Source organism: Ammodytes marinus (genome assembly GCF_949987685.1).
Source record: "Ammodytes marinus genome assembly, chromosome: 12".
NCBI lineage: Eukaryota > Metazoa > Chordata > Actinopteri > Uranoscopiformes > Ammodytidae > Ammodytes > Ammodytes marinus.
In genome coordinates, this window is record NC_137216.1 from 31,319,474 (window position 1) to 31,330,500 (window position 11,027).

Here is an 11,027-nt window from a genome sequence, read left to right on the forward strand (position 1 = left end):
GAAGGCTGTCCTAGGAGAAATTGTTTTAAGTCTTATTTTGAAATCCACATTCACATTAACATAGCATACAAACCATGTATCTCTCACTGCTCAGTATGTGAAAGTTACGAGCACGTATCAACACATGATAACACAGAAAGTGAACGGTTTGAGTCTGCGGGTTGTTTTTATCAGAATATTTCAACCTCCATGGATCTCATTAAGTTTTCATGGAACTCTAGAGGCCTTAAACTTAATGGTGTTATTGTCTGATGTCATGTTTTGCAATGCCCAGTTAAAGTTGCACTATGCAGTTTCAGAGGAGGGGGGTTTGTTTACATTCACAGAGCCTGCAGTTAGTTTACAACACATATTGTCTCTACATGTAATTCTTAGTATTGAATAATTATATCATCATAAATCAATTTTTTTTTTGAGAAACCTGGAACCAAACGTTAGACTAGAATACAGTGTAGTGTGAAAGTTTGTGAACCCCTTGAGCCTTTTGGAATTTTATTTATTTTAACCATTATCAATTCATTTTTATCAATACCAGTATTTTTTATATGAAATAACAGATGTTTGTTTATCAATTCAAAATTTTTAATTAACCCTATCAGTGGAGATGGTTTTTAATTAAACAGATAAAACAAATTATTTAACAAATGTTGTATGTGCAAAAGTTTGTGAACCCTGAGCTGCATTGCTTAAATCGAGCAAGGTGAACACAATCAGGTGGGCCAAATCGAGTGATGAAATAGACCAATGTAATGAGAGATCTTTAGGGAAGAAATTGGGTGGCACTAGATAAAACAAAGATAAAACCAGGTCAGTTTAGGCCCACCAAACTGAACCCATACAGGTCAGACATGTTCAAAGGGGAAAAAAACTCAGAGGATCTCAGGAATAGAGTTTTGATGTTGCACATTTGTCTGGGGTGTGGTGATCACAGCTGGCTGCTGTGTGTGTTCCTCCTCCTCCTACTGCCACGCCCCCTGTCCGTCTCCGTTCCACACCTGGTCTGCATCTGCAATCAACACACCTTTATCTACTCCTGGTTTCCCTGCAGTCGGTGCCAGAGCGTTCCTTGCTATCAGTGGTAATTATACGTACCTGGCACTAGTGAAATTGTCTACCTCGCTCTCTCTCTCTCTCTCTCGTCTCCTGTTGTGCTTTGTGCTCATTCTTACTTATGTTTCCTCTGCTTGCAGTTACCCGGACCTCGCTCTCCAGCATACCCACCTGCTTCTCCACCCCGGCTTCCCCACTCACCACCTGCTTCCCCAACTTGTTAAATAAACCTTTTTTATTTTTATCCTACAACTGCCTCTGTCTGCTCTTGGGTCCAGTACCAAACCATAACAGAACGCTCTGGCCAAGATGGACCCAGCGGACTTAGGCAAGATTCGTGGAGCTCTCGCCGCTCAGGGCACCCGGGTGGCGGAGCACAGCCAAGCCCTCCGGGACGCTATGGAGGCTTTCGAAAAGCTCGCTACCCGTGTCACTCAGATGGGTCAGCATTTGGATCTACTGGTTTCCCTCACCGCAGCGCCTCCACTGCCTGCGGCGCCTCCGCCTGCTGCCGCCTCCACTTCCCCGTCACACCTGCCACGAGTTCGTGAGCCTTTCATTCCTGCGCCTGAGCGCTATGCTGGGGATATGGGTATGTGCAGGGCCTTTTTGATCCAGTGTTCCTTAGTTTTTAGTCAGCAGCCCCTCACTTATCCTACTGATAAAGCTAAGATCGCTTACATTATGGGGTCACTTAAGGGTAACGCATTAGCGTGGGCTTCAGCAGTATGGGACAGTGATTCCCCAGTCAATAACAGTTTTGACCTTTTTGTAGTTGAAATGAGAAAGGTTTTCGATCACCCAGTAGAGGGAGGGGACGCCGCCAAGCGGCTTATTTCTTTACGTCAGGGCTCCCGCAGTGTAGCTGAGTTCTCCGTTGAGTTCAGGACCTATGCAGCCAGGTCAGGCTGGAACGACAAGTCACTATGTGGGCTTTTTCTTTCCGGTCTCAGTGAGTCGATCAAGGATGAGCTGGCTACTAGGGAGGAAGCTGACACTCTCGATTAAATGATTTCCCTCTCTATCCGGCTGGATAATCGCCTACGCGAGCGGCGTAGGGAGAAGGCGGGCAGCTCCGTGCCTCCGGCTTTCGCTGCTTCCTGTTCCCCACGCTTCCCTAAGACTGCCCCCGTGACGCGTGCTGTCACTGAAGAGGAGCCCATGCAGCTGGGCCGCACACGTCTCACCCAGGCAGAGCGGCTTCATCGGATTAAGACCGGAGTGTGTCTGTACTGTGCGCTGCCCGGGCATCTCATCTCCACCTGTCCGTCACTGCCCAAAGGACAGGGCTCGACAGTGAGGCTCGGGGCCCTGTTGAGCCACGCCCCCCCCGTCCCCGATTCTCTCTGTTCACGCTCACTGCTGGATGCCACTCTCCTGTCCCTCGGGCATTCCTTTCCTGTTTCAGCCCTGGTGGATTCTGGAGCGGATGAGAACTTCATTGATGCTGGCTTCGCGTCTCAGGTTGGCATTAAATTGGAACAATTACCCACTCCCTTAAATGCTAACGCCTTAGACGGCAGTCACCTGGCCCTTATTACTCACCGTACTAAGCCCCTTGAGTTAATTGTTTCTGGTAATCACCACGAGATACTGCAGTTTCATGTCATCCTGTCTCCCCTCACTCCCCTGGTGCTGGGGCACCCCTGGCTCAAGCTTCACAATCCCCAATTTGACTGGTCTTCTGGCAAAGTGGTGAGTTGGAGCACATTTTGTCATTCCACCTGCTTACAATCTGCCCTGTCTCCGGCAGTGGGAGATGTTCCCTTGCCCAAGGAACCTCCCGACCTCTCCTTGGTTCCCCAAATCTATCATGACCTGGGAGAGGTATTTAGTAAGTGTCGCGCGCTCACCCTGCCTCCTCATCGCCCCTATGACTGTGCCATTGATCTAGTCCCAGGCGCTCCTTTGCCCAGTAGTCGCCTTTATAACTTGTCCCGTCCTGAGAGGGAGGCCATGGAGACGTACATTAAGGATTCTCTTTCGGCTGGCCTCATGAGACCCTCCTCTTCTCCTGTTGGTGCAGGTTTCTTTTTTGTGGCCAAAAAGGACAAGTCACTTCGACCATGCATTGATTTCAGGGGGCTGAATAACATTACAGTGAAGAACAAGTATGCTTTGCCCCTCATCAGTTCCGCATTCGAGCCACTGCAGGGCGCCACAGTCTTCTCCAAATTGGACCTACGTAATGCCTACCATCTGGTTCGCATCCGTGAAGGCGATGAGTGGAAGACGGCCTTTAACACCCCCCTCGGCCATTTTGAGTATCTCGTCATGCCTTTCGGCCTAACTAATGCCCCTGCTGTGTTCCAGAACCTGGTTAACGACGTCCTCCGGGACTTTCTCAACCGCTCAGTTTTTGTCTATTTAGACGACATCCTGATTTTTTCCCGCAACCAGGAGGAACACATTCAGCATGTCCGACAAGTTCTTCAACGGCTGTTGGAGAACAAACTGTATGTGAAGGCCGAGAAGTGTGAGTTCAGTGTCACCTCTGTATCCTTCCTGGGGTTCATCATTGAGAGCGGGCAAGTGAGGACCTGCCCCGAGAAGGTCATTGCGGTGACTGACTGGCCCATCCCCGATTCCCGCAAGAAACTGCAGCAGTTTCTGGGGTTTGCCAATTTTTACCGGAGATTCATCCGGGATTACAGCAGGGTTGCAGCCCCTCTCACCCATCTCACCTCTCCTGCCCGCCCATTTGCCTGGACGCCTGAGGCGGACGCTGCCTTCTCTGGGCTTAAAAGGCTTTTCTCGTCTGCCCCCATTCTCATCCAACCGGACCCCTCCAGGCAGTTCATCGTGGAGGTTGATGCATCTGACACTGGGGTGGGGGCGGTCCTGTCCCAGCGCTCTGCCTCTGATGAGAAGATTCACCCCTGCGCTTTTTTCTCTCGCCGACTGGTTCCTGCTGAGCGGAACTATGATGTGGGTAACAGAGAGCTGCTGGCTGTGAAACTGGCGTTGGAGGAATGGCGGCACTGGCTTGAGGGGTCAGAACAGCCGTTCGTGGTTTGGACCGACCACAAGAATTTGTCTTACATTCAGACGGCCAAGCGCCTAAATTCCCGTCAGGCCCGGTGGGCCTTGTTTTTTGGACGTTTCAATTTCACCCTCACTTTCCGTCCCGGGTCCCGTAATGTCAAGCCTGACGCCCTCTCTCGTCAGTTTAACACTGTGAACACTCCGGCCCCCCCTGACACGATCCTCTCTCCTTCCTGCCTCAAGGTGGCTGCTGTCACCTGGGAGATAGAGTCCCTCATCCGGGAGGCCCAAGCCATCGAACCGGACCCGGGAAACGGCCCTCCCAACCGCCTTTTTGTCCCCAGTTCGGTTCGCTCACAAGTGCTGGTGTGGGGCCACACATCGCGCTTTGCCGGTCACCCTGGCGTGGGTCGCACCCTGTCACTCCTGAAGAGGCATTTTTGGTGGCCAGCGATGGACGCTGACACCCGGGCATTTGTACTGGCCTGCACGGTTTGTGCTCGGGCCAAGTCCTCCCACCAACCCCCAGCTGGTCTGCTACGTCCCCTTCCGGTTCCTGGCCGGCCCTGGTCTCACATTGGCCTGGATTTTGTCACTGGTCTTCCTCCCTCAAAAGGCCACACAGTCATTCTCACCGTTGTGGACAGATTTTCAAAGGCTGTTCACTTCATTGCCCTTCCTAAACTCCCCTCTGCCACCGAGACTGCCCAGCTGCTTGTGCAGCATGTCTTCCGCCTCCACGGGATACCCACTGATCTCGTCTCTGACCGTGGGCCCCAATTCATTTCCCAAGTTTGGAAAGCCTTCTGCCGGGCGCTAGGGGCCTCGGTCAGCCTGTCATCCGGATACCACCCGCAGACCAATGGGCAGGCGGAAAGGGCAAACCAGGACCTTGGGACCGCTCTGCGTTGCGTGGCTGCACGCAACCCCTCTGCCTGGAGCGAATACCTACCCTGGATTGAGTATGCCCATAACTCAATGTCCTGTGCTGCGACTAATATGTCCCCGTTCGAATGTTCCCTGGGGTACCAGCCACCCTTGTTTCCCTCTCAAGAGGACGACATCTCCGTCCCCTCCGTTCAGCACCATCTCCGCCGCTGTCGCAGGGTGTGGAAGGGCGCTCGCTCCGCTCTGCTGCGCTCTGCGGAGCAAAACAGGCGCATTGCGGATCGCCACAGGGCTCCCGCGCCTGCCTACCAGGTTGGGCAACTGGTATGGCTGTCATCTAAGGATCTCCCCCTGCAGACTGGCTCTAAGAAACTCACTCCTCGTTTTGTTGGCCCCTTCCCCATCATTGCTATTATCAATCCCTCTGCTGTCAAACTCAAGCTACCCCCATCCCTACGTGTCCATCCCACTTTTCATGTCTCCAAACTGAAGCCAGTCTCCACCAGCCCTCTTTCCCCCCCGGCCGTTCCCCCCCCTCCTCCCCGTCTGGTTGACAATCACCCTGCCTTCACCGTCCGGCGGTTGCTCGACATCCGTCGTCGGGGCAGAGGGTATCAATACCTCGCCGACTGGGAGGGCTATGGTCCTGAAGAAAGGACCTGGATTTCGCGGGGCCTTATCCTCGACCCCTCTCTCATCCGGGACTTTCACCTGGCTCACCCGGACAAGCCTAGGCAGCCAAGAGGCGTCCATTGAGGGGGGGATTCTGTGGTGATCACAGCTGGCTGCTGTGTGTGTTCCTCCTCCTCCTACTGCCACGCCCCCTGTCCGTCTCCGTTCCTCACCTGGTCTGCATCTGCAATCAACACACCTTTATCTACTCCTGGTTTCCCTGCAGTCAGTGCCAGAGCGTTCCTTTCTATCAGTGGTAATTATACGTACCTGGCACTAGTGAAATTGTCTACCTCGCTCTCTCTCTCTCTCTCTCTCGTCTCCTGTTGTGCTTTGTGCTCATTCTTACTTATGTTTCCTCTGCTTGCAGTTACCCGGACCTCGCTCTCCAGCATACCCACCTGCTTCTCCACCCCGGCTTCCCCACTCACCACCTGCTTCCCCAACTCGTTAAATAAACCTTTTTTATTTTTATCCTACAACTGCCTCTGTCTGCTCTTGGGTCCAGTACCAAACCATAACATGGGGACAGCTATACATTCGTATAAAAAAGTTTGAGCTCCATCGGTCCACCGTGAGGCAAATCATCTACAAATGGAGAGCTTTAAGAGTGACTTAACATCTGCCTAGAAGTGGACTTCCTTCAACAATATCCTCAAGCGCCACAAGAAAAGGGATTTTTCAGGTAAAAGCCAACCCAAACATTATTTATAAAACAGAATTCAGAATCGATGGTCTTTATGCATTTTTCAAAATTGTGCAGTACGCTCAAACAGGGGGTGCAGTTACCCTTTAATGTGCCTGGATGAAATGGCAGCCACATACACCCTTAAGGTGGAAGCAGATAGCTTCCTTTTCAGTAAAGACCGCAAGAAACACAGTATCATTGGCACTGAGGAACTCTCCGGTGCCTCTCTGAGCCTCACACCACTCCGTATATCTTCCACTCGTTAGCATAAAGTGCTCTGGTGGAGGGAGCTCTTGAGTCTTTGATGGTTTGAACTACCTATTGATCTCATGCCATCATGAGTGGATTGGGCCCCTCAAGGGCCAAACCCATAGCTGCTGGCATTCTGGTTTGGGGTGCCAGATGTGGCCCCCCAGCTGAGAGAGCAGGTCCCACCTCTTTAGCAGGCACCATGGATCTTCATCCAGCAGCCTGTACATTACTGCAAACCAGGGTCTCTCTGGCCAGTTTGGTTCAACCAGCAGGAGTCTGTGGTTCCCCTTCTGAACTCAGTGAAGGGTTAATTAACCCTATCAGTGGAAATGGTTGGAAGGCATGAAGCAGCTGACGTTACCATGGATGTGCCAAGGAGTCCTGTCCCAAAGGACTCGTCTCTGACAGAGAGAACCAGAGAGGGCAATGTGTTGTGGACCTTGAAGCAAACAGGTCCACCTCTGCTGTGCCATATTTGCTCCATATTGCCTCTACTACCTGTGGGTGGAGTCTGCCACCGTGTTCTGTGGCCCTGGAAGGTACATAGCCCTGAGGCTGGAAATGTAAGGGAGAGCCCATACAAGGAGTTGCTGTGCAACCTGTAATGACTGAGCCGACCTTGTGCCCCCTTGATGGTTCACATTGTAGACAGCTGACAGCTACTGCGCACTCCAGAGCCCTCTCACCGCCCTGTGCTGCCACACTGCCCCCCAGCCAGAGGGCGAATCCTCGCTCACCACCACCACTCGGCGTGAGGGGATCAAACCAGGCCCCCAGGAGCAGTGCATTCTTCCGCAATCCAGCAGTGCTCAGTGGCCAAGCCTGGTATTTAAATAGTTTTGGCTGCCTGTGGATAGGTGGTAAGCACGGAAGAAGATATCCTCGTTCAGTCATTTTTCTTAGATTCTTTATCACACACTAACCCAGAAAAACAGTAGCTGGCGTGGTAAAACAGCTTTGGACCAGTGGTTAAAGCCCCCCCCCCCCCCCCCATAGAGGCTCAGTCCTCTTCACAGCAGACCCGGGTTAGAATACAGCCCGGGTTGCTCTCTGCATGTCAACTCCCTCTCTGCCCCATTTCATCTCTCTCTCCACACTGTCTAATAAAAGCATTACAAAAAGCCATAAAAACTCATCTTTAAAACAATTGACCATAATATACAAGTTATAAGTCACAATTTCATAAATCCCGTCAATTTCAAAAAAATTAAAATTTGATGAATGTCATCTTTACGAAGCAGAATCTACAGTTGTACATGCCTTCCTTTGACTAACTAAATGTATCCAACTTATTCTAGAAGGAGTTAACTAAAGGCGGCCTCAGCACATACTCTGGCAGCTCGTTCCATGTTATTAAAACACAAATTGTGAAGAAATTTTCTCTTCTCTATTCAACAGCTATCATGGTGTTACTACATTAGGACATTATGCAAAACTAACTCTTATAACATATTCTAAACACATACATTTTTTTTTAATCTATTACCAGTGTTAGTACACTAAAGGGTCACTACACAGTTTCAGAGGGGGATTTGTTTACATTCACAGAGCATGCAGTTAGTTTACAAAAACATATTTTCTCTACATGTAATTCTTAGTGTTGAATAATTCTATCATCATAAATCAAAACTGGAGGAACCTGGAACCAAACGCAAGACTACAATATGTTTGTAAACCAAACTGTGGGCCCTGCTGCTGTAAACAACAACAGTTAAACAATAACTCTTTCAGGAAGCTTTCTCACTTCAAAAAGGTTTGTTTGTTCGGTTATGAGAATATACCTTAGAAAATGTTCCCTTATGACACACCCAAAGTTACATAATGCAGATTTAGGACACAAATTTTAAGCACATAAAAATTATGTGTTACTAGTTTTAATACATTAAGGCGTTTTACAAAACAAACTCTTGAGGTGTTTATAGATTTCTTTCATTTTCAGCCCATATATGATCGGGTTAAATAGAGGATGATACATAAGCAATTGTAAAGTCATTATGAAACGAACAATTTTGGGAAACTCATTACCCAGTCGCAGTAAAAGCACATCGTATACACTCAAACATGAGAAGTTGATTAAAACTATCAGATGTGGTAAACATGTCTGGGCTGCTTTTCTCCTCACTTCTCTACTACTTCTATATGCAATTATAAATATCCTTGTGTATGTGAATAGTATAAAAATCATAGGGCAAATTACCACATTTACTAGAATAAACAAACCATACACATTCAGCACTGTAGACCTCACACAGTGCAGTTTCTGAATTGTGCTGTTACACACAATCCCCTTCAAAATAGAAGCACAGAGCTTTTTCTTAGCACTCAAAATAGTCGACACAGAAACTTGACAGGCAGGCACAAGCCAAGCTACAACCAGTAAAACATTCACATTAGTCTTTGTCATGATGGTTTGATATTGCAGAGGTTTGCATATAGACACATAGCGGTCATAAGACATAGCTGCCAGTAGTAAAAACTCTGACCCACCCAGAGAATAGTATGCAAAGTATTGAAAGAGGCAAGCTGAATATGAGATAATTTGTTGTTGGGATAGAAAATCGATTAAAAGTTTGGGGTAGTTAACAGTGCTGAAAAGAACAGAGTTGATGAGCAAGGCAGCAATGAAAATGTACATCGGTTCGTGGAGATTTTGGTGATTCCAGATCAGATACACAATAGTAGAATTGCTGCATATTATCAGAATATACAGTGTTAACAGTATCACAAAATAAAGGTATCGGTATTTGTGCAGTTCCACATAGCCATCGATAAGAATAAATGTTACATTGACTCTATCATCCATGAAGGCTGTCACAGGAGAAAATATTATGAGTCTTATTTTGAAATCCACATTAACATTAACATAGCATACAAACCATGTATCTCCCACAGCTCAGTATGTGAAAGTTACGAGCACGTATCAACACATGATAGCACAGAAAGTGAACGGTTTGAGTCTGCAGGTTGTTTTTATCAGAATATTTCCACCTCCATGGATCTCATTAAGTTCATGGAACTCTAGAGGCCTTAAACTTAATGGTGTTATTGTCTGATGTCATGTTTTGCAATGCCCAGTTAAAGTTGCACTATGTAGTTTCAGAGGAGGGGGGTTTGTTTACATTCACAGAGCCTGCAGTTAGTTTACAACACATATTGTCTCTACATGTAATTCTTAGTATTGAATAATTCTTTCATCATAAATCAAAACAATTTTTTGGGGAAACCTGGAACCAAACGTAAGACTAGAATATGTTGGTGAACCAAGCTGTGGGCCCTGCTGCTGTGAACAGTGAAACAGTAACTTTTCAGGAAGCTTTCTAACTACAAGATCATGGGATCACATTTTCCTGTGAGGAAAGTTTGTTTATTCAGTTATGAGAATATATCCTTAAAACACCTTTAAAGTCTGCACCAAGGTCAGAATATAATTTTATATAGTTTTTCTTAATGCCGTTTCAGAATTCCTGTATTTGTCACCTACATTCATCCCATTGATTGTAGTGTGGACCCCAAGTAATTTTAAATTGATGCAAACGTTTAGTTTAGTAGGCCCTGGTGCTGTAAACAACAACAGTGAAACAGTAACTTTTCAGGAAGCTTTCTAAATTCAGTGTTCCAGGGATTTTCATTTTCCTGTGAGGAAAGTTTGATTATTCAGTTATGAGAGTATACCTTATAAAATGTTCTCTTCTCTGACACACCCAGAGTTACATATTGCACATTTAAAGTCTGCACCAAGGTCAGAACCAAGTTTTTTTATCCCCTGTATAGATTTGATCTGCTCAGGTTTGGTTTCACATTGTATTTTTGCAACCGCACTACAGAACTTTCCATGATATACACACGTCCTGTGTTTATCACCTATTGGCTGCATCCCCCTATACTGGACATTCATTGTAGTGTGGTGCCTGGACCCAAAGTCATTTTAAATGGATGCAAAAGTTTAGTTTTCACTTCTTAAAGGTGCTACGAGGAACTTTTAAATATTTCTGAAACAGTCTCATTTTTCCTCTGATCATAAATTACATGTAACACAGGGTGTCCGCGGATCCTTAAAAAGTCTTAAATTCATGTATCTAAAATGAAGGCCTTAAAAAGTCTTACATTCAATCCATTACCCAAAGGTCTTAAATTTGTCAGGGCAGGACAATTTTTATTTTTTTCGTTTTGTATTTCTTCCGGGATTTTTCGAGAAGGAGATGTAGAGAGGCTACTTTCTAACTAGTCTCGCAAAGCCAGACCAAACTACAGCAAGTTTTTAACTAACAGTCCGACACTACGCTAGAGGTAGTACGGCCGTGTGTGGCTGTGATTCGCATTTACACGTAGAAGAAGAATGTTTGTCCCCTGCCTCCGAATTTGAAGTCGGTCGCGGGAGAGCAAGAAACAAGAGAACGACACAGCGGAATGCATGCCCAGCTATTATAAATTCAGTGAGAGGTGGAGGGAGGACGACATATCGTGGCTGGCTTTATTCACCCCGCTACCGCAA

The 11,027-nt window shown here is 47.4% G+C and overlaps 1 protein-coding gene across 1 annotated transcript; it reads right to left on the reverse strand.

Moving 5' to 3' along the window:
• Positions 1-8,417: 8,417 nt before the first annotated feature.
• LOC307258880 (olfactory receptor 51E1-like) lies at positions 8,418-9,338 on the reverse strand (the record flags this gene model as incomplete). The annotated part of the gene is made up of 1 exon (XM_080038546.1): positions 8,418-9,338. One exon carries the CDS (start codon positions 9,336-9,338, stop codon positions 8,418-8,420), a length of 921 nt encoding a protein of 306 aa, XP_079894672.1.
• Positions 9,339-11,027: the final 1,689 nt, after the last annotated feature.